We start from the raw sequence: 24,288 nt of genomic DNA on the forward strand, positions 1-24,288 counted from the left end.
TGTTTATGTTAATATTTATCAATGTATAGAAGAAAAACCAAGTTAACTATGGAAGTACTAAATATGAGTTAAGTTGGTCCCAAAAATTCGTCAAATTAAATTTAAAATAGTGGTTGAAAAGTGCGTTTTAAAACAGCTTAAAGAACTTTTAAAAAAAGTAATATTATCGTTGTTTTTTCAATAAGATCACAGTTTATATAAGTTTTTAATACACCTGGAAATACCACAACAAACGGTAAGTTGCAATATTCTTATTTTAAATACAATATTTCGACAAAATAAAAAATGTATATTTTTTCCTTTCTTTTTGGGGAAAATTGGGACGTATGTAGGGTAATTTGAAACGAGACTGGAAAAATTAGGGACGAGAAAACACAAAATTGGAACGCCAAAAGACAAAATAGGGATGGCTTGTTAGGGTTGTCACTGATATCTTATAATAGATTTTTTAGCCTATACTATCACTTAATTGCGTGATGTAAAGAAGGTTAATGTGTTGATCAGTTAGTTTATGTAAGTATTATAGGTAAAAGAAAAGTATATATATAATTACTTTTTTTCGCGACATTTACCTTGTAATATCTGCACGGTCGTATGTTCTTTATAGCAATAAAAAAAATTAAAAGTTAAAAGAACTCAATCGAATCAAAACTTTTGTTATTTCAGAATCTATTCACGCGTCGAATCATGATTTTGTTAACATTCACAACGAACACACACAAATAAAAACAGGCCTCAGATTTTAAATGTAACATTAATTAAAAATCCGAGATATCCAATTATGAGTGAGTGAATTAATTGAGTTTAGTTATTTAGCTTAGAAAGAATTTCTTTTATTTTTGTTATTATTGGCAGTAATCAGATAAAGCTGTTTTTTTTATCTTATTCACCTGATATCTTACTCTTGCTCAAAGATCATTTTGAAAATGTTGATTAAATAAAATTGTATTAATGCATTTCCAGTCCTTTTGTTTTCTATTTTTTATTCTATTTTATGATTTTGGTTCAGAGTTGTGATTTTTAAGGAAATTAAATAATAATTTTCTAAAATATAACATGCACGTACTTTTTTTGATCATTGTATTGTTGATTATCATTCACGTCACATCGCTTCGGAATAGAAACCAGCTTAATTTACACTATGTTGTGTATTGTGCTTAAATTATGGATTGTATTCATCATTTCGGTCCATATAAATAATTATATGGCACCTACCTATATATCGCAGTACTGCGAGTTGACAGCCCTTACAAATATCCCAATTTAACCCTTAACCGTGTCAATTTACCCCGGACGCTGGGTAAATTGGGACGGCCATTATTTTACCGATTATTTCTTTAAAATGAATAATTAAAATAATGTAACGGTTTTTATCACCTAGGTACGTTCAAGACTCAACTTATTTCTTTGGTTGAGCAGTGACTATTTAATTGGAACTATTTTAAAATTCAATCTGAAGGTCGATTTTGTCCCTATTTACCCCATTGTACGGTACCTACATTACCGACCTATTTTTTTGAGGGATTTCATGATCTGGTAACTAAGACCTTTAAGTCATGTCATATTTTAATTTATATTCTTATTTTTATGAAAAATGATAATGTGGAGTGAAATGAAATGAAGATGATTAATTTGGGACATTAATCAACTAAGTTAAAATTAAATGAAATGATATAGGATGAAATATAATCTCATTAAAACAGTGGTCATTTATTGAGATTTTTTCAGTGAACTTTTTAGAGGATCCCGAGAAGCTCCGTCCAGCGGCTTTTTTTTATTTTCCCACATTTGTGCACTTTCACAGATATTAAACAGTTAATAAACCACCGTTATTATACATTTAAACCTGAAGAAACTCTAAATAGACAAAATAAAACAAATCACACAACTTCACTCTTCGCGTTCTCGTCAATTCCCATTTGCCCATTGTGGAAAATGAAACAAAGCCGCTGGACGTAGCTTCTCGGGATCCTCCAAAAAGTCTTAATAAATTTCTCTATTTTACTGAGGTTATATTTCATCCCATATCATCATCTCATTTTATTTCATTCAATTTCATGCCAATTGATTATTGTTCCAAAATAACAACTTCATTTATTCATTTCACTTCATATTATAATTTTTAGGTTAGATGGTATGACACCTTTGTGTTTCCAGTTGGAAAAATAGAACTACTACTACCTACTGTCAGTAGTGTCACTGTCAGTTAATGCCCGGTAGAACAGCAAAGATTGGAGAAGTGAGGCTGTAAATGCTGTAATCATTCGTTCAAAAAGTTTAAAGCTTAGATTGTTGATATGTACTTTTTTTATAAAAGTTTGTGTTTTTTTAATTATGCTGTGAAATGACAAAAAAAATCAACTAATTACAGCATTGAAGGCATATCCGTTGTCGAGAAAACAATGGCACAATTAGTAAGATTCAGTTTGTTTTGAATTGAAATTTCTCAGAAATGCTTTGAAGAATCTCGAATAAAAATGTGTAGTTTTACTAGATCTCGATTTGATTAAAACTGGGATCATAATGGCTCAATTATTTTTTTTTATATTGAAATATTTCTTAATAACTAACATTCATATAATTTCGACTTTTTCGATGATACTTGATTTCAACACAAACAAGATTATCCAGCTTAAAAATTAATTTAAATCGCTTATGGTCTTTTCCTTGGTCTGCCTACTGCCCAAGAATTTTAAATTTCATTTTTTTTTATTGCCTGACGAGCATACGGCCCACTTGATGGTAAGTGGTCACCGTCGATCATGGACATCAGCAATGCCAGGGGCAGAGCCAAGCCGCTGCCTACCATAATAGAAGAAAGAATTAAGAAAAGAATGTTCATGGAAGGTTGTTAATTCTAAAGCGAAGGCAAATATGATCTCTGGTAACACACTGAGTGTGTTTCTTGGTAGGAATGTAGTCTGCTCTGGTAGGAGATGTATCACAGTAAAAAGAAAATGATGGAATTGTCTCAGATCATTTTTCTAAGAATTCCTTATGGAATCCAAATAGAGCAAACCAATTCTCCAAAACTCAAAGCCTCATCTGTAGGTCCAGAGGACCTAAAAGATTCATAAGTGAATGCTCCTCTTCTGAATGGAGTCAATAATAACATTCTCTGTTATTATTGACTCCATTCATATCAATCACACAAGGTCAGCTGGCCCCAATTCAAAATGCCTGTCTATGGAAACCAGACTGATATACATACTTATATGTGTTTTCTATTAATATTTTAAACACCCAGATAGGAGTAAAGAAGCTTGTTTGTCATATGAATGTTTCTTTGATGTGGGAATCAAACCCAAAATTGTTGACTTAGCAGTCACGGGTATTAACTATTGCAACACTGAGTCAGTTAATTGTTAATTGCAATTTTCATTTACAATGCACATTTACAATTACAATTAAATTATTAAATTTGTCTTAATTAAATTATTCAAAATGAAATCTGAGTGTTCTACAATCATTTTGATTGAAATAGCAATCTGATGTCTTAACATGTTGTTTTAATGTGATGTGTTATTCCCATTGTTGTATTGAGTTTTGATAACCCCATGGTGGTAATACCGCCTTATTCCCTTGGTCTGTGATCATCTATTAAGGTAGTTCAATAGAAATGTTTTTTGAATCCTTTAATATATTTTGTAATGGTTCTGTATATTTGAAGTCGTCGTGGTCTAAAGGATAAGACGTCCGGTGCATTCGTGTTGAGCGATGCACCGATGTTCGAATCTCAAGCGGGTACCAATTTTTCTAATGAAATACGTACTCAACAAATGTTCACGATTGACTTCCACGGTGAAGGAATAACATCGTGTAATAAAAATCAAACCCGCAAAAATTATAATTTGCGCCATTACTAGTAGTAGGACCTCTGAGTCCGCGCGGGTAGGTAACACCGCCCTGCCTATTTCTGCCGTGAAGCAGTAATGCGTTTCGGTCTGAAGGGTAGGGCATCCGTTGTAACTATACTGAGATCTTAGAACTTATGTCTCAAAGTGAGTGGCGCATTTACGTCGTAGATGTCTATGGGCTCCAGTAACCACTTAACACCAGGTGGGCTGGGAGCTCATCCATCCATCTAAGCAACAACAAAAAAAAATATGTTTATCAGTCTGTGGTACCCATAACACAGGTAATCCTTAATTGGGACCGGATGAGCGTGCATGATTTGTTCTCAATTATCATTGATCTTATTACAAAGTTAAGTACTATATTGAATGAGCCCTAATAGGGAACACTCAGTGATGTACAAAAAACCTCATTTGACCTCCTTTTAAATAAATGTTACAGCTCCGCGAAGTTAAGGTAGTGTTAGATCGTGTAAAAATCTACAGTTGCGACCAATGTCCACTCGGATTCCTCGACCAGACTGATTGGTGTTTGCACCAAACAAAATTCTCGCATATCAAAGAGTAAGTAAATGATCTCGTGAATTACTTTTAATTTTGGCTAAAACAATTGTGAACCCGGTCTCACAGCTCTGCCTCCATTGCAGGGCTACTAATCAAAGCCCCAAATGGCAATTTAGTTGAGATCACAAGAGGTCCTACCACTTTACTGGTGGTAGGACCTCTTGTGAGTCCGCGCGGGTAGGTACCACCGCCCTGCCTATTTCTGCCGTGAAGCAGTAATGCGTTTCGGTTTGACGGGTAGGGCAGCCGTTGTAACTATACTAAGATCTTAGAACTTATATCTCAAGGGGGGTGGTGCATTTACGTTGTTGATGTCTATGGGCTCCAGTAACCACTTAACACCAAGTGGGCTGTGAGATCGTCCACCCATCTAAGCAATAAAATTGAGGCTATCAAATATATTTTATACTATAGCCTAATGAAATTTGTTGATTACAATATCTTTACAAGCTAATTTTCATTGAACATAACTAATATGATAATTCGTTGAGTCACTGTTGCAGTAAGCTTACAGATTTCTAAGGAAAGAACTCACGTCTAAAGCGTTTTTTTATTATTATTATTATTTTCAGAAAAGAAGAAAACTTGTCTAACAATAACAACAAGTACATTAAAGTCCATCAGTGTCCCGATTGTAATAAAAAATTCGTTCATGAGAGCACATTGAAGGCGCACTCGTTTGTTCACGAACCTATCCCTTATGTCTGTCACTGCGGCGTTGCATACTACAAGAGTTGCGACCTGAAGGATCACAAGAAACTCGTACATTCCGACGAGATGTCAATTGAAAGTATTGAAGAAGCCATTGAACCTGTCAAAACGAAAACCTCCAAATCAAAAATTAAATCTGTGCAACTCAAGAAATTAAAAAATAAAAAAATTCGAGGAAGGAATTCAAAGCCGGGTAGTCAAAAGATAAAACATAATTTTGATAAAAAACTAAACGACAATCTAGTTTATTCATGTCCGATTTGTAATAAAACGTTTAAAAATAAAGGGAATGTTGTAAAACACAAAGTAACGCACTCCGAAGTGAAACCGTACGGGTGTGAACTGTGTGATGCACGATTCACGCAAAAAGGATCCTTAAATATACATATGAAAAGGCACGCCGGTGTCAAAGATGAGAAATGTCAATATTGCGGCAAAGAATTTCTTGGACGCCACGCGAGAATCAATCACGAATATACGCACACGAAAGTCAAACCTTATGAATGTAAACATTGCGGGAAGGCATTCGCCGATCGTTCGGCCACAATACGCCACGAGCGGATCCACACGCGCGAGATGAAATACAAATGTGAATATTGCAGTAAGGGTTTCACGGACGCGAGCGGCGTCATAAGACATCGCCTTATGCATAAAGGAAAGAAGGATTTCGCCTGTCGAATTTGTGATAAAACATTTTACACCACAACGGATCTACGAATCCATCTTTTATCGCATACGGCAGTGAAAGATTACCAGTGCGATTATTGCAAGAATTATTTCACGAAAAAATGCAACCTCATTAATCACATCAGAACAATACATTATGGCCAAAAGTTGTATCGATGCACGGAATGTTTTAAAAACTTTTCGGGATCCACCAACATGATTAAGCACAAATGTCCGAATTCGGTGAATAAAAATCTCATAAAATGCGAACTGTGCGGTCTGCGAACCAGAGACATAAGTAAACACACAAAAAGCTTTCACACTAAAAACCACTTCTATCTTTGTGATAACTGTCCTAACCAATATACGTGGAAATGGGACTTAATACGCCACATGCTTAAGCAACATGTAAAGATCAAATGCAAAAAATGCTTAAGCTATTTCTCAAGCAATTCCGATCTGAAGAGACACAATCGTATAGGATGTTTCAAATGCAAAAAATGTGATAAAAATCTTGAAAGTGAGCAAACTTATAAGTCTCATATAAAAAAACATGCAAAAAAGGAGGAGTTTGCCAAATACTCGTGCTCTAAATGTGATTGTGCTTTTTCGCTACCCGCATCGCTGACCAACCATTACCGGCTAAAACATCTCACCGACGCAGCTTATTACGAATGCGACCATTGCAAAAAAGTATTTAATACAAAATTGCTTTTAGTTTCGCACGTGAAGGACAGTCACATGAACGTTTTGTACTGTGATGTGTGTAAAAAGAAGTTTTATTCGGAAACTGAATTCAGGCAACACAAACGTATAGTCTGTCAATCTCCGGGGAATTGGTTTTGTGAGATTTGCGACAAAACGTTCTCCAGAAGGAAGGGCTTGTCGTCTCATTTGTTGTTTCATTCGTCAACAGCTTCATACGAATGCGACTATTGCGGGAAGAAATTTAAACTAAAAAATCTTTTGGCGATCCACATCAGAAGGAAACATATAAAGGAAACCAGAAAAGTACCTAAGAAACAACCTAAAAGTCTGGTTTTCATTTTTTGAGTTTCAATTATTACATACGCTCAGTCTATTGCAAAATATCCAGATCTTGACTGGTTTAGATTAGCAGAAAAACACAAAAATTAGTTAGTAAAAGCAGAGAAAATGGGTCCTAACTTTGGAGGCGCTCTGGGCTCGTGGAGGGACCTACTTTGTTACCTGTTATTTGTACCTCGTAAGTAGAGTTCTTTGTTACTCGCTATCCGGAAGCGGGGACTTCACTCATTGTACATTTCCAGAAATTGACTTGAGTCCGTATAGCTTTGGAATCAAATCCAGGCTAGCCTGAGCACTTTGACCAAGATTTAAGAATGGTCCAAACATCAGCAATGCTCTTGCTTCTATTAGCTGAGATGTAATCTTGTCTGTCGCTGAAGGAGAAAGAAATTAACTAAATGAAACCTCCGTCCAAATGAAGTCGCGCTTAAGAGGCTATTTAAGACACGCCGGTGGGTATTAATATGTAAGTTAAGAGGATCGTCTCCCAAGCATCCGAAACGCTATTGAAGTACCAACATTCATGGAAAACTAGCAATAGTAATAAATAGATTGGGTCGGTGGTGCAGTACTTAGTGGCCCTGATTGTTTGGTCGAGGATCGTGGGTTCGACTCCCATATTGAGAAAACATTTGTGTGATGAACAGACGTGTTTGCTCTGTCTCTGGGTTTTTAATATCTATATATTTATAAATTTAATCGCCCTTAAGTACATTTAGTAGGCAGCGGCTTGGCTCTGCCCCTGGCATTGCTGACGTCCATGAGCGACGGTGCCCACTTACCATCAAGTGGGCCGTATGCTCGTCTGCCTACAAAGGCAATAACAAAAATTTAACTATCTCTGGTTCTCATAAGAATCCTACTTTGGGGCCAGATGATCGTCAGCGTATCTCTCCTCACGGTTATTTAATAATTAGCTTTAGCAAAGATTGATACACATACTTATATACGTTTAAATATATAAATAGATAGATACTAACTAATATACCTTATACACAGATATCTAACAGCATCTACTAAGCTAAGAAGTGCTTGTTAGTTTTTTTTTTAGTCGATTACAACATTATTCAAATTCAAGGCAAGATCAATATTTTGAAATAAATAATTAAAACAAGTTCCCGTGCGAGATTCCATAACGGCCCCATTTTTTTTTTATTTTATTACTATCACGAGGCGTAGAGTTTGGAACCTATTTCGTACAAATAACACTCGCATTGATATAAGCGTATAGGCTGTGCGCTCTGCTCATCAGTAGCCAAAAAAAAAAAAAACTATGTATTACCTACTTTTATTTTTGTAATGTTTTCATTAAAAATTTTGGTTTCCGAAGTTTATGTATAGATTAATTATTATTAATTTGTTATCAATTATGGATTCATTCAAGTTTTAATTATTTTATGATTTGATTATAATAAAATTACTTTTACGGTTTAACGTCGCGGTTAATAATTTTCATTTCATATATTTCCGTCGTTTCAAATACTTTACAGTTTCCTAGGTCACGGATGACTCGAATGTTATTGACATGTCAATATTGTCTAGCATTTTAAATTGAAAGCGAAATCCAACCGTGAAATTAATTTTAACTATGTTTAAGATTTACGAAAACCGAAGAAAATAGTATATTTTATGATTAATGATTTATCTTGTTGATATGTGTAAGAATTGGGGCGTTTTAATTAAAATAAATCATTTTAAATGTTTTATTGTTTTATTATTGTAATTAAGTATCTGCTTCTTTTGTTTTTTATTTGCCGTGTGGGCAGACGAGTATACGGCCCCCCCTGATGGTGACGACGAGAAAGTGCCAATATAACAATATACAAAGAGAGTTTATATTTCTTTTTTGACCAGTCTTTAGCTCAGATTAAGTTACGTTAAGAGTTAAAACATAAGGTATGTTCAGAAGACCTGTCTGGATCGAACTTTAGGACCGGGTCTGAACTCTAAGAACTGAAAGATCGGTTCTCGATAGCGATTCACGGTGTGGTAAGAGGCTTCACCGCCCTCTCCAGAATCATATATCTATTTTTTTTCCTACCTATTAGTTGGCAGCCATAAGGGCTAATCCAGATGTGCCCGGACGCGTAGATGAGCTCACAGGCTCAACCTGAGAGAATTTGCTAAGACTAGCCCTAGCAAGAACTGCTTTTTAGAATCTACCACCGGATCGGAATCGCGAGAAACTCAGTAGGCTAATCTCTTTATTTGTTTTTCGCGTACCACTTAGTAAATAGTTTCTATTTTACGAACCTATTCATTTTTATAGACAACAACCACCGCCACCCCACCTCGAGAAATGAGTTCTAAGTCTCAGTTCGCTATAACCACGCATTACGGTGTCGCGGCAAAAATATGCCGGCTTGCGGTATCAATCCGATCCTTTGCCCTTTTTCACGGCTTATATCAGACATACCACAAAGAGCAGCCTAAAATAATCAGAATTTTCTATTCCTATCGCTAATGGTATGACGTGCACCATCTGAACAGCACCGCAACTTTATTAGCGGTTGGAATCGAATTAGAGAATTCCAGACGTCTTTACGGATCCTCCCGATCCATTAACGGTGTTTTTAGGTACCACAAGCACCGGACACCGTCCTCGTCGAACCCGTCGCTTGCGATGAAGGGCTCGACGAATTAATTAACTCATAAACACAGCCCACTGAGTTCCTCGCCGGATCTTCTCAGTGGGTCGCGTTTTTGATCCGGTGGTAGATTCTGCGAAGCACTGCTCTTGCCAGGGCCAGTTTTAACAACACTCCCGGTTCGAGTCCCGTCGATCTCACCTACACGTCAAGGAGAAGCTGAAATAGCCTCTCAAGGCTAGCAGCATAGGTAGGAAAAAAAAGGAGAATCCCTAACATTGCTGATGTTAGCAACTCCGACCACTGACCATCCAGTATCCTCGGTTGCCGTGGAAAGCATAAAAACCCTGTATTTTGGATATCTCGAAGACTAAGTACTTGCGTCGTTACTTACGTCTTGAATAACCTTGAGAAGTTTCTAGCAAATACATAAAAAATAAATAAGTAAGTTCTAAGTAACGCAACTGATGCTTTGGCCATTTATGTTTTTCTTCAAGTGACTGTACCATTTACGAGGTCTCCGTTAGCGATCTTCTTACTCAAATTTCAAAACCCATTTTCATCCTAAAGCAACAAGTACTCGTTTTTGAAGAAAAACCAAACAAGATGCTATCTTTTAAAGTCAGTTAAAAGCTGCCAATATTACATAACGAAAAAATATTAATCAATACTATCTACCAACGCCATCTTTATTTATAAAACTTAATTTTAGCAACAATATAAAAAAAAAAATTTGTAATCGAAATTTATTAGCACATTTCAATTATATACCTACTAATCTACTATCATTTTTCACTGTATCAAATTTTAATAGCATCTGGACGTTTGATAATTAATTACCTACGCTTAATTTGCAAATTTTATGAGACCTAAGCTCAATATACGATACCTCGACGTGTTTCATTAGAATTTATATCTTGGTTATTGAGAATAAAGTTAAAATTAGCTTGTTCTGTGGATAATACGGCAACGCGCCGCGCCGGCCGCGTCGTTCGATACGCACGGCGCGCGCGTACCGTGCGGCCGGACCCCAGTCAGTATACACCACAACACGGGAACTTACACAAACTTACAGGTCAGTAAAAAAAAAGTCAGTAATCATAAAAAAATAATTATATGTCATTGTCAACTGAACATTAACGTCCATTGTAAACATTTAATTTGTTTTTGTTTTGCCTCGAAATTTTGAGAATACCAAAGAACACTGATTATTATATACCTATAAAATTTATTTTTCTTCTTTATCATTTTACATTGAAATTGCTTTACGTTTGGCGCAGGATTTATAACAGTGAATCAATCTTAAGTTAACGGGTAATAGGAAGTTAAATTAAATGAGAATTAAATACATAACAGATACCCAATTTATCGCCAAACCTTGTATCATAATAGGAAAATAATGACAGTATATCGAAATTATTTTTATAAATGAAGAAAACAATTATGATTTTCCCGCCCATTCAGCTTGAGACAATAATATTATTATTATACTTACCGAATCAAATTAATGATGTCCGGTTGCGTTTTCGGATGGAATCTAAACTTTCAAAAACATACTTAGTTTACATCTTAATCATCTCATATGTCATCTTAAAGGGTAAGCGTACTGGCTTCGACTAGGAACTGAACCCAGACCTTATGGCACAGAAGTCACAATAACTTATCCAGTAGACCAACGAGACAATCTTACTTTTTTATATTTTAGATTAAGTGAGACTAAGAGAACAATGAACGAACTAGATCTGATCAAAGAAGTTGAGAAACGTCCTATACTCTATGATAAATCCGTAAGCGGATTTAACAAAACGAAACTCAGAGATGATGCCTGGAAAGAGGTGCAAGAAGCTCTTAATGTTACAGGTGAGTGAAATTTATGATTACGTAGGATTTACAATACGGAATCCCTTCGGGTTTAACGATGTTAGATTAACTTGGTGTTCTTGTATGTAAATTAGAATCTAATAGTATTAAATATAGGGTGTATTTTTGTTTGCTAAACTAAATAAATCGTAATAATAATACTATTAATAGCTCACTGCTCACTTGGTTTTAAGTCCTTAGTGAAGCCCTAGAAATCACCACCTGGACATCGCCACCCAATTTGAGACAACAGATCGAATTCTCAAATGAATTGTGTAACGCCTATCCCACTTTTCTGATCGGAACGAGTCACTGTTTCGCGGCAAAAGTGGGTTGTTTGACGATAGACACCCGCGCATCACGTCCTGTTACCAAAACGGACGTATTACGCAAATTAATTTAAAAAAAAAGTGTTTGTTTTTTGAGATGTTTTTCGTGAACTTATGTTAAGTAGGTACGTATGTACCTATTCCATTTCGCCTTATCCTTGTGACCACGACGACTGAAATTCTAGCACGAACCAGAAAACCAGAAGGTTAACAATGATTTTCGCGATCAAATGATATCGCATTATTATACCTATTCTGTCACTCTCTTTTGCGAGAATTATAAATCCCGCGCTTTCGGCTGTGCGTTTTAAGCTGTATTCTGTATAATAATAATGTTTAACTAGACTTTTTTACAGAATCCGAGTGTAAAAAACGCTGGAGATCTCTGCGTGACTCCTTCATAAAATTACAGCGAACTCATGGAGGTCGTACGAGGTGGCCATATCATCAGGCGATGCGTTTCCTCCTGCCGCATATAGAACCTAAAGCGGAGACCGGGTTAGTATCATAACAATTACATTCAGAATCCACTAAATTGTTATTACGCCACAAACTTTAAAAAGAAATTGCTTAATTTTTTACGAAAATAAGTCTTTAAACAGAAGATACGAGTATCTTCATAAAGTTTTATGTGAAAAATGTGTGTTAAATCCGAAAGTTTCCATTTTTTTTAAATTATTTCTGATGATTTAGATTGTTGATGAATTAAAAAGTTATTACAATATTTCTTTGTGAATCTAATCTATTCGCAAACAAAACGAAAAAAAATTGGTCCAGGTATATTAAGATTTTCATTCAATTTTTTTTTTTTGCTTATATGGTTGGACGAGCTCATAGCCTACCTGGTGTTAAGTGGTTACTGGCGCCTATAGACAGCCTACAACGTAAATGCGCCACCCACCTTGAGATATAAGTTCTAAGGTTTCAGGTGTAGTTAATAATTATCCAGCGAATGCTTGTATGTTGACAATTTCATTTTATAAAATACATTATTTTTCGCGTAAAAAATAAATAAAAATATGGTTTTAGGAGTCTTGTTTATATTTACCAACTTTTTTATAGCTTTAGTTAAGGCGACACTTATGACCCTTATTTTTAAATATATGGTAGATTAACCCCACAAATTACTCTTGTTTTCAATGATAAATAATAACATAAAATAAATTAATATAGGTACATATTAAGATAAATAATTATAATAATATTATAGTAATGAAATATGGTTTAAAACAATACTTTTCAAACAATATAACATCGACGTATGATGTGGGTTTTTTAAATTTATAAATTGGCCGTGCTGATTACAATATAATAAAAGCAAATTGATTTATATACTGAACTAAACTAATAACAAAACTATTAATAAATTCACAGCCAGACACTATCGACACATCATTATACTTACCTATATTGAAAATATCGTCATTTTTTCCGCCCAAACATTCTGACAGCACATAACTACTCTTCTATCTGCCAACTAGAATTTGAATTATAATCTGAAACTTTAATATTTTAGAATAAAAAAAGAGGAGGATTCCGATCCCGAAGAAGAAGTAGCAAGACAGCGAGCCATACAGAACCTTCCAGACTTCTCTTTCAACCACGACAAATACGAAGATGACGAATTTTCAGAGCCATCGCCAAAGAAACAACGTCTCAACTCCACAGATGAAGAATCATGTCAACATTGTACTAGGACGGACCCAGACGAACTATTCTTGCTGAGTTGCGCACCCACATTAAAACGGTTGAATTCCAAGAAAAACGCGGTAGCTAGACTCAAGATACAACAAGTGCTTTACGAAGCGGCATTCGGCAGGGAAATGGACGCGACTTCGGCCCAAGATCACATATATGACGAGCAAGATGATTGAATGCAATCATGTATGATCGAATGAAAAAAATCGTTAATTTATTTATTAAAATTTTATTTTATTTTCCTCTAGGTCTCTTCTCTACCAAAGAGTACGCCTCGAATTGAGAACTTCCACGGTTTAAAAACTGCATATAAATAGTAAAAACGGTATCATTATTATTGTAATAAAGAATGTTTATTAAAATATGTAGTAGCATAAGTATAATAATCTATAATATAGATGACGCTTCATACTCTGTGAATTGAGAAGTTCTCTCTTCGATTAAATATGTATGATAGGTAAGCTAATTGTAAATCTTCAATTACATATTAGAAGACATTACTAAATTCCAAGACAATAGTACTACAAATATTTGTAGACATATTAATAACGAATTGTGAACTAATTTGATAAAAAAAGACCTAGATGAGTTATCGAAATAAAACAATGTACCTAACTATTTTATCGTACCACCTATACATATTAGGAAATTTCACATTTTAGAATTATTACATATTTAAAGTATTTAATATTACATATTTAAAGTATTTAATATGTAATGAATTTAACAATAAGTAAATTTGAATATTATAAAATTAATAAGAGTTTTATGCAAACTATACTAATCGAGCGATAAACGATAAATAAATACATAAAATATACGCCCCTTATTGAAAACCCCACACTTCATTTTTATTGTCATTTAAAAAATTACACGATAATTATTTGGCAAATGTATCTTATTGAGAACAGGTGCCTAGGTGGAGCTACTGAGAACTTTTTTTCGTAATCACAAGTCTCAAAATTGAAAAATTTCGTTGTACCTAAAGTTATTGTTAGCAAAATAACGGCTATATATGGGATTAAATTAATGAAACTCTTTTTTCTTAAATCACTGGTAGATTCGATAAATTTGTGATTGTGGATCACGATTAAATTGATTATCGCGGCTTACGGACAGCATGGCATCATGGTATGACCAGCAGTAGCAATTCCAACAATACCCTGATCCAATTTTGAGTACATTTTATAGAAAATTCTGGGAGTATATGGTTGGTACAAACAACATTGCAACTTTTTTGCTCTCCTGTTTGCAACTTTTTTTGCAGAAATTTGTGTGTCAGTTGGATTTTTGGCCAGTTTGAATTATTGTCAAGTAGCCATCATTGCAAAAGAAATATATTTCACTTCTAAATGTAGGAATCACTACTTCTAGCTAGTGTTAAACCAGAAAATCGGACAAGAAATAATGAACAATATATTAAATAGTTTTAATGTTTAATTAATCATCAATTTCAACCAATCTTCTCTTAACCTTCACTTGTGGTGGTGGTTCTGTTTTCCTTTTCACTGATTTATTATCTGTTTCTTCAAACACTTTACATCCTTCAGATTCAGTAGGTGCCAGCTTGCTCAATTCAAAATGGGAATAAACTCTAACTCGCATTTTAAGCTTAAAGCCATCATTATTTACTCCTGACATTTCAGGACCTATTTTTAGGTAGCTTATAGTCGAATAAGCAGTGAAATGAAAATCTTCTACTAAATAACCGTTTATTAATAAAAATGCTATAACATCTTCACCTAAAACACGAGGAAAATTTGGCTCCTTTCCTTTATGTCTTAAATTTACTGGCCCTTTTAAAAACCATGCATCAAGTAATTTCTGAGCTGTTAATTTGGTGTCTAGCTTCTCAGCATTTTCTAGAATATGAGCAATTATCCTACAATGAGCTCTAAGATCCAAATCTTTGGGTGATTCTGATTGACTGGTACTGCAAACGTCACACATCTTATTGCAGTCACTATCACCCCAATCTTCATCAAAATGTTTTGCAATAATTTGCCTCCGACATAATGTTCCATTAAGACAATATTTCACCATTTCATATAAATGATCAGTGCTACCAGCTGAAGACTGAAATACCATAGTGCTCACTTTAAATATGTCCTGCATTCTGTACAGGGTTATGCACTCAGCTCTGAGACCATCTCGTCCAGCTCTTCCACTCTCTTGGTAGTAGTTTTCCATTGATTTGCTGATAGTGTGGTGTATGACAAACCTGACATCTGGTTTATCAATTCCCATGCCAAATGCTACAGTTGCAACTATGGCTTGGTAATGTTGTTCATGCCATCGGATATGGACCTTTGATCTAATATCTGCATCTAAATTAGCATGATAACAAGCCACTTTTAGACCTTTTTTCCTTAGTCCCTCAGCTATTTCCTCAGCATCTTTTATGCTATTTGTGTAGATTATTCCAGATTGATCTTTGTACCTGTATTTCAAAAGTTTTTCTAATATAATGAGACAATCATCTTGGGATGTTGGTTTCTCTAGAATTTTGTAATACAAATTAGGACGATTAAATGTAGATTTTATGATTAAGCAACCAGGTATGTTTAGTATTTTTTGAACATCATTTAGAACATGAGCAGTAGCTGTCGCAGTTAACCCCAATATTGGAATGTTGGGAAATATTTGAGTCAGTATCCCAAGATACTTATAATCAGGTCTAAAGTCATGACCCCACTGGGAACAACAGTGAACCTCATCAATAGCAATTCTTTGCAGCCTTCCATCAGTATAACATTTTTGCAAATTCGACATGAATCTCTTACTTTTAGCAAAACGTTCCGGAGTTACATATAATAGTTTTACAGTGGCAGATTTGTCTTTTAGCATGTTCAGTACAGCAGACGTTTCCTCTTTTGGACTAGTGCTGGTTATCAATTTGGCGCTTATTTTCTTATCTGTGAGAGATCTTACTTGGTCTTCCATAAGCGACACGAGTGGTGACACGACCACTGTTAGTCCAGGCCTAACGAGTGCAGGTAGCTGGTAGCAAAGACTCTTACCGGCGCCTGTCGGCATCACGACTATCGCGTGTTGGCCTGATAACGTGGAATTAATCGCGCTCAACTGTTTTGTACGAAAAGTTTTTAATCGAAATTTTTCTTTTAAAACATTTTTGACGTCTTCCGACCACTCGTATTCAGTACCAGCCCAGTCAACGCTCGCTAATGTTTCAGATTTTATAGTATTAATAGTATTTTTTAAACTATTGCGTTTTTCGTGCAATTTTCTTTGCCGGGTCCTCCATTTCTCAAGTTCAGCATCGACCTTTTGCAATTCATCGTTAACGCTGATAAGTTCATTTTGTAGTTCTTCTATGGTCTTCATTTCTTACTAAATAACATAAATTCATCACTATGACTAATTATGTGACTATGTATGTAATAATTTTACGTGAATATATATTTTAATTTAGAGCCGCAGTTTTCGATCAATGTGAATTTGTCTTTTTGAAATTTTTGAAATAATTATTCTTCTTCTTTATTTTTTGGCTCCGGCACGGTTTGTGCATTAGCCAGCGTTAAGTAATAAGATTTTTGTAATTCGCCGTTTTAATTATTTACAATTTATGAATAATAAAAAACAAAGGAAACTGCGCGACATAACATAAATGAGTAGAAACGAATGAAATTTACAAATGAGATAATATGTGAAGAAATATAATCTCAGTAAAATGGTGGTCATTTACTGAGACTTTTTCAGTGAACTTTTTGGAGGATCCCGAAAAGTTACGTCCAGCGGCTTTGTTTCATTTTCCCACAATTGTGCACTTTTACAGATTCTAAACAGTTAATAAACCACCGTTATTATACATTTAAACCTGAAGAAACACTACATAGACAAAAGAAAACAATTCACACAACTTCACTCGTTGCGTTCCCGCCAAAAAGTCTTGAAATAATTTTAAAGTAGTGGTAGTTTCATTTGTCCAACTGGAAAGGCGAAGGTACGATACCATACTACTTCTTAATCATTTGTACTGTCTGGTGGTAAGACCTCTTGTGAGTCCGCACGGGTAGGTACCATCACTCTACCTATTTCTGCCGTGAATCAGTAATGCGTTTCGGTTTGAAGGATGGGGCAGCCGTTGTAATTATACTTGAGACCTTAGAACTTATATCTCAAGGTGGGTGGCACATTTACGTTGTAGATGTGTAAGGTCTCGTGGGATTGTGTTTTATGAAAAATGATATAGAGTGAAATGAAATGAAACACCAAAATAGAGGGTAAGGACTGGATACGAAAGGCAAGAGACCGAAAAGAATAGAGTCCATTTGAAGAGATCTACACTCAGCATTGGGTGGACATGTCTTGAAGAAAAAGAAGAGGAAATGACACGAGATGTTACGGGATGAAATATAGTCCCAAGGAAATGGTGGTTATGTACTGACATTTTTAGTAGACTTTTTGAAAGATCTCGAGAAGCTGTGACCATCGGTTTTGTTTCATTTTCCGACATTTGTGCACTCTCACAGACTTTAAGCAGTTAATAAACCACCGCTATTACACATTTAAACCTGAAGAAACCCTAAATTAACAAAATAAAACAATTTACACAACTTCGCTCGTCGAGTTCCGCCTAAAGTTCACGAAGTAACAAATGTCAAATCGAAAGACCGAATACCGTATCTGTAAGTTAGAGGTTAGGAGCACACTGTGAGACACTGTCTGTGTTTGATAAATTATCTGCCGAAAAACGATTAAATAGGGTGGCTCTACCGTAATACGGTGTAACTTTAAAGATAATGCCAAAAGACAAATTAAATATTTCAACCCAGCAAAATTCACTCCCGTTATTTTTTATTGCTTAGATGCGTGGACGAGCTCACAACAAATAAAAAACACACAAACAAACGCAATATATTATACTAACAAATATTTCATACGTAATACGATTTTTATTTTTTTATGATATAAATTTTTAGCATACCTAATTGCAATACTAGCGAAATACCTATCGAAACTGGCGTATCTAATTTCATTGTATTGCGCGGATTAAAGTAGGTATTTCTGTTGGCATGTTTTTAAATATTTTGTGACGCACTAAACACTTATTACATTTTGTAAATTTGACATGTAGTTACTTTGAAAATTTACACATGCAACAAGGATCAATGTTAATGGAATAATTTTATAGCTTCGCTCTAGTATCCCGATCAGTTATCATATAGTTATAGTTATCCCGACCAATATCAACAGGATATGAAAGACAAAATTAACCTATTAGTTGTATTTGCTATATTTTAAGAGTGTTTGTTTCTTTAGTTTTAACACTACGTATTTTATTACGAGTTTAATTTCAAAACTAACTTACTTACTATTTTACTGGTGATAGGACCTCTTGTGATTCCGCACGGGTAGGTACTACCGCTCCGCCTATTTCTGCCGTAAAGCAGTAATGCATTGCGGTTTGAAGGGTGGGGCAGCCGTTGTAACTATACTGAGACCTTAAGAACTTATATCTCAAGGTGGGTGGCGCATTTACGTTGTAGATGTCTATGGGCTCCAGTAACCACTTAACACCAGGTGGGCTGTGAGTTCGTCCACCCACCTAAGCAATGAAAAGTAAATAAAAAAATATCATCTATGAAATACATATTGTCAACAGTAATTTTTGTTTCCTTATATTTTCAACAAAGATAAGACTAAAATAAATATCCGTAGTTAAAAAAAATATATGTTTTATTTTTATCATTCGTTCCATATTATTATCATTGAACATTTTACTATCACATTTTTTCTTAACAATTAGATATAATGTAAATATGTATGTTAATATGTTTTAGAGGTAATCTATACTAATATAATAATATTTTACAGTGGTTTTTACGGATGTTCCGTTATAACTAGTGAACCATGCATCCGATTAACTTGAAACTTGGTATCCATTTAGAAAATACATGTACTTAATGGATAGGCTAATATTTATATGAGTGTTGGACTCCCTAATAATAATGACAATAAATAATAATTTTAATTTTAAATGCCCAGCGAAGCGGGCGAGTACGGCTAATTAATTATAAAAGTAAAAATAGCAAGTTTGCCGATATGGTTCCAAGTTCTTCAACGCGGGTAAGCCAGATTCAAAAGACTCAAGCAACTGGTCACCTCAGGAAACTGAAATACGAGCGATCAGACTGTGGCGACGGTATGTGGATCTCATTTACCCCATTCAGAAGAAATACAGATTTGTTCAACTTATTTAACCACCGTTAGGTACGGAAAATTTTCGGGCCTATCATCCAACGTCATCTCCTTCCCGTACATTTGCAAGAGTTCTAGGGCGACCCCATTGGTCCACCCGAAACCTTCCTGCACTATATACTCCCCTCCGCTGCCGTGATGCCCTGGTTCTACTACACTGTACTTCTCAAACATCTTATTCCATGTAGTAAAACCGATATAATTGGCGCGAATCCATAGTCTTGCTTGTTCTCTCGCCAACCTCCTTGCCTCTTCGTTTCCGCTCATCTCTAAGCCACCGATCAAGATGCTCTGTAAAGGAGGCCAAGCATTTGGATAGTCCCATTGTTCACCTGAATGTAGCACGGAAGCTGGGATCCCACCAGGGAAGCTTAACGCCCCAGATGACAGGAGATATTTTACGAATTTCGCCGCATACCGTGGAGCTTCGGAGCTTTCCACGGCTCCTGACCATAACGGAGTCGCGGAGCTTGGATAAAAGTGACGTCTCGAAGCTTTAGCTTGAGTGTCGTAATCGTACCAAACACCATCATTGGCATCCCAAAGCACGGCGTCAATCGCGTTCCTCCAATATTTGGCAAGACTCCACCATTTTTTCGCTTCACGCCTGTCTTTTAGATGATACCTGAAGTCACCGGCAAGTTCTAGGGCCCCAGCGAAGATAGCATTTAGATCGACAGGCACGATACGAGTCGCGTGAACGTCAGTCAAGCAGCCAACAGTTTCATTCTTGGCAGTAACAAACCATCGAGTCGAAAAGTCCCATCCACTTTCTGCTGCACTTTTCATTTCATTGTAGAAATCTTCTCGCAACTCTTCAGTGGGTAACACTTGTGCGTTAGTATAGTCTTCATAATAAGATTCTGGACGAGGTCCTTTACTTCTTCTGTCAGAAAGATAGCGGAGAAGAATATATTTTTTACCTTCAACTGTAACAGTGACTTTCTTTTTGTCGAGCCAATATTGAAGTTCTTTTTCGACGGTGCTGATGTGTCGTTCAAGCCACACGATGTCGCCGGTGGCTGCAAAATAACTTGCGACCATTGCTGTGAGTAGGGGGGGTTGGCTGCGGCCTAGGTAATAAATTCGGCTGCCATTAGGTATATAGCCAACTTTTTCCACCAAATGTAACAGATTTTCTATCATCCCTTTTGCTGTCTGCATCATGTTACTAATAATTAATCCACGTATCATCCAAAACGAATCCCAGTAATATAGCTCTTTGAATCTTCCACCAGGAACAATAAAACCGTTGGGCACCGAAATGAAACTATACTGGTCTTCTTCTTGAATGAGATCTGGCCTGACTTTTCGGCCTAATTTGGCCCAAATGCTAATAACACCTTTCGCAAATCGCTTGAGTCTGACATCTGTGATGTTTTCCAGGATTGGCGGCTCGGGATCAAAATCAGGTGGATCCCAATCTTCGAGTTCATTCCCTTCCATAAAATGACTGTCCACAAATCGAGCTAGACTAGCGCGACTGGGTTCATGGTGTGTCTCTTTCATCAATTCAGCGAAATCTGCGAGAGTTTGATATTCCGGATACTTTAGTTTCAAGTCGACAAAAGTCTTCGAGTCGGGAAAGATTCGGGCCAGCTGAACTTTATGCAGGAGTTCACCGGAACAATGTATTGAGGAGTTACAAGCGGGAACAATGTGCACAGCTTGAGCGCAGGCTCCAAGCAGCCCGATCACGCGGTACAGGCGTATAGAACGTGATTTATACATACTCGACTATTAACACAAACTCATTAAGAGCTGTTGAGCGTTGATAAATTTACGAAACGAAATAAACACGACCTTTCCGGTCGCGTGACGTCGCGATGAGCTCCGCGCGCCGTGTGCCGATATGTCTCGCAGGCGCGAGTCGCGATTTGCCCATAATCACTGAATGCGTCGCGCGATGTGTGTCAGCGGAAAGTGCGTCTCGATGCAGGCACGCCACTTCTAATCATACTAGTTTAAGTTAGTAACTAACGCTTTCACCGTGTAGATCGAATCCGCCAGCCATACGACCTTTGCAGATCTCAAGGCCTTGACCTAAATCACAAAATTATACGAAACTCGTCTAAACTATCTAACAGTCGACTGAGGAACTGTCACTTCGACAAATTCATGTTTATTTTAAGTCTAATCATCTTTGATTTGTTAGAAAATTACATGTTATGCGCATGCGCACTTCAATAAGGGTGCGAATACAACGAGAGAAAATAATATAATATAAGTGTTTGGAGATTTTTGTTTTTAAACTTATTTTTACACACTACTTTGCTGATGGCTTTAATTTTAAAAGTTATTACTAATATTTTGTCTCATCTGTCTACTTGTAGTATGCCGAACCATTTTTTTTATTGGCCTTGGCCAATAAAAAAAATGGTTCGGCATATTCGTATTTTCGTGATGATGTCGTGGTTTGATTCCTTGGGCAGACACCTACCATTTTTGTTTACAGTAAATACACGCTTACACTGCACGACGTCTTCATGAATCACTATCAAAATGATTATAAATATGTGATAAAAACAACTTGAATTTAGGTTATTTGCCTAAGACAGGACTTATTAGAAATGCAATATGGCATCAATCCATTAAGATGAAAGGTTTGGTGTTCTAAAAGATTTATTTAATTAAACAGTATCCTAGATAGGGATTAACTTTACTACTACGCACTAAGCACACAGACGTACCTATGTATGTTAGTATGTAACGGAATCTTTGAACATGATTTTAACCCCCTTCAAAAGGTCGGATTAACTCTATTAAGGAACGATGACAATTCAATATTAAAAAAAATATGGAAAAATTGAAATTCAACTAAAAAATTAAAAATAAATTATAGTCTAAAAAAACTAACAAAATACGCTTTTAAAGAAAATACTACTAAAAAATAGAAAATAAATTTTAATAAAAAGTTGAATTAAAAATAGTGTAAGAAAAAATGATTTTATTGTAAAAAAAAGCGTGGGGTGCATGGTATCAGTAGTTATAAATATTTTATGAACAGATAAGAGTAGAAGAATTATTTTGATAATATCCTGAAAAGCACCCCACGCTTTTTTACAATAAAACGATTTTTTCTTACACTATTTTTAATTGAAATGTATTAAAATTTATTACTATTGACTATGAACATACATAGTGTGTAAGTACGGGACATTGGGTTTTGCATTACAGCGTCATCTAGTGGCACTTTACTATAGTAAACATTTTGATGTGAATCTAATTACTTCTCATTACTATCAGGTAGATGGCGTTGGCCTTGGCCAATAAAAAAAATGGTTCGGCATATTCGTATTTTCGTGATGATGTCGTGGTTTGATTCCTTGGGCAGACACCTACCATTTTTGTTTACAGTAAATACACGCTTACACTGCACGACGTCTTCATGAATCACTATCAAAATGATTATAAATATGTGATAAAAACAACTTGAATTTAGGTTATTTGCCTAAGACAGGACTTATTAGAAATGCAATATGGCATCAATCCATTAAGATGAAAGGTTTGGTGTTCTAAAAGATTTATTTAATTAAACAGTATCCTAGATAGGGATTAACTTTTTTTTTTCTTGGATGGGTGGACGAGGTCACATCCCGCCTGTTACTAAGTGGTTACTGGAGCCCATAGAAATCTACAACGTAAATGCGCCACCCACCTTGAGAGATAAGTTCTAAAGTCTCAGTATAGTTACAACGGCTGCCCCACCCTTCAAACCGAAATGCATTACTTCTTCACGGCAGAAATAGGCGGGGTGGTGGTACCTACACGTGCGGACTCACAAGAGGTCCAAGCACCGGTATGAGGTCCTACCACCTTTATGATAAAAAATACATTATTTGATCCTGGACATATTTTTCTAGTACATTTCATTATATATTTTAATTTAAGCGGTATTCACCTATATTACATAGTATATTGGTACATAGGCTATGTACGAATTGTACTATTGTACAGAATAAAAATAAATATTGGTCTTTTAACGCCTACCCTAACGCCATCTACCTGATAGTAATGAGAAGTAATTAGATTCACATCAAAATGTTTACTATAGTAAAGTGCCACTAGATGACGCTGTAATGCAAAACCCAATGTCCCGTACTTACACACTATGTATGTTCATAGTCAATAGTAATAAATTTTAATACATTTCAATTAAAAATAGTGTAAGAAAAAATCGTTTTATTGTAAAAAAGCGTGGGGTGCTTTTCAGGATATTATCAAAATAATTCTTCTACTCTTATCTGTTCATAAAATATTTATAACTACTGATACCATGCACCCCACGCTTTTTTTTACAATAAAATAATTTTTTCTTACACTATTTTTAATTCAACTTTTTATTAAAATTTATTTTCTATTTTTTAGTAGTATTTTCTTTAAAAGCGTATTTTGTTAGTTTTTTTAGACTATAATTTATTTTTAATTTTTTAGTTGAATTTCAATTTTTCCATATTTTTTTTAATATTGAATTGTCATCGTTCCTTAATAGAGTTAATCCGACCTTTTGAAGGGGGTTAAAATCATGTTCAAAGATTCCGTTACATACTAACATACATAGGTACGTCTGTGTGCTTAGTGCGAGTTTTTTAACGTACTCGATAGCGTAAAAGTTAACCCAATTTTGTATGCAGTTGGAACAGCGCCCCTAGCGGCAAACGTACGCAAACGATCCCGCTCCATACAAATATGAACTAACTTTTACGTTAACGAGAACGTTAAAAAACTCGCACTAAGCACACTGAAGCT

General features: G+C 35.5%; 4 protein-coding genes and 1 long non-coding RNA gene across 6 annotated transcripts in view; 2 read left to right on the forward strand and 3 right to left on the reverse strand.

Annotated features, from left to right (window-relative positions):
* Nucleotides 1-670: 670 nt before the first annotated feature.
* The window catches only part of LOC149501077 (uncharacterized), a 94,225-nt gene continuing 70,607 nt past the window's right edge, over nt 671-24,288 (reverse strand). Inside the window, exon 2 of the long non-coding RNA XR_016324476.1 lies at nt 671-1,495. This is a non-coding gene — a long non-coding RNA (uncharacterized LOC149501077). The remainder of the gene's footprint in view (nt 1,496-24,288) is intronic.
* On the forward strand, nt 2,199-8,545 carry LOC114241310 (uncharacterized). Its single transcript, XM_028172100.2, has 3 exons — nt 2,199-2,414; nt 4,297-4,418; nt 4,991-8,545. Exons 1-3 carry the CDS (start codon nt 2,403-2,405, stop codon nt 6,846-6,848), a joined length of 1,992 nt encoding a protein of 663 aa, XP_028027901.2. The 5' UTR covers nt 2,199-2,402; the 3' UTR covers nt 6,849-8,545.
* LOC114241375 (uncharacterized) lies at nt 10,371-14,003 on the forward strand. 2 transcript variants are annotated; one of them, XM_028172190.2, is made up of 4 exons: nt 10,371-10,505; nt 11,136-11,290; nt 11,964-12,117; nt 13,136-14,003. In XM_028172190.2, the coding sequence occupies exons 2-4, from the start codon at nt 11,158-11,160 to the stop codon at nt 13,491-13,493; spliced, it is 645 nt and encodes a 214-aa protein (XP_028027991.2). In that variant the 5' UTR covers nt 10,371-10,505; nt 11,136-11,157; the 3' UTR covers nt 13,494-14,003. The 2 variants fall into 2 exon arrangements, with proteins under 2 accessions (XP_028027991.2, XP_028027992.2); XM_028172191.2 differs by having other exon boundaries at nt 10,372-10,505; nt 11,976-12,117.
* On the reverse strand, nt 14,737-16,806 carry LOC114241329 (ATP-dependent DNA helicase Q1). Its single transcript, XM_028172134.2, has one exon. It carries the CDS (start codon nt 16,660-16,662, stop codon nt 14,758-14,760), a length of 1,905 nt encoding a protein of 634 aa, XP_028027935.2. The 5' UTR covers nt 16,663-16,806; the 3' UTR covers nt 14,737-14,757.
* Nucleotides 19,000-21,615, reverse strand: LOC149501078 (trehalase-like). Its single transcript, XM_089734252.1, has one exon. It carries the CDS (start codon nt 21,268-21,270, stop codon nt 19,534-19,536), a length of 1,737 nt encoding a protein of 578 aa, XP_089590378.1. The 5' UTR covers nt 21,271-21,615; the 3' UTR covers nt 19,000-19,533.

The sequence above is a fragment of the Bombyx mandarina genome, chromosome 17 (assembly GCF_030267445.1).
Source record: "Bombyx mandarina strain Sakado chromosome 17, ASM3026744v2".
Classification (NCBI taxonomy): domain Eukaryota; kingdom Metazoa; phylum Arthropoda; class Insecta; order Lepidoptera; family Bombycidae; genus Bombyx; species Bombyx mandarina.

Coding starts and splice junctions, on each gene's coding strand:
- LOC114241310 (XM_028172100.2), top strand. Junction 4,419..4,990: donor AAATTCTCGCATATCAAAGA/GTAAGTAAATGA, acceptor TATTATTTTCAG/AAAAGAAGAAAACTTGTCTA.
- LOC114241375 (XM_028172190.2), top strand. CDS start 11,158: ATGAACGAACTAGATCTGATCAAAGAAGTTGAGAAACGTCCTATACTC. Junction 11,291..11,963: donor AGAAGCTCTTAATGTTACAG/GTGAGTGAAATT, acceptor ATGTTTAACTAG/ACTTTTTTACAGAATCCGAG. Junction 12,118..13,135: donor GAACCTAAAGCGGAGACCGG/GTTAGTATCATA, acceptor TTAATATTTTAG/AATAAAAAAAGAGGAGGATT.
- LOC114241329 (XM_028172134.2), bottom strand. CDS start 16,662: ATGAAGACCATAGAAGAACTACAAAATGAACTTATCAGCGTTAACGAT.
- LOC149501078 (XM_089734252.1), bottom strand. CDS start 21,270: ATGTATAAATCACGTTCTATACGCCTGTACCGCGTGATCGGGCTGCTT.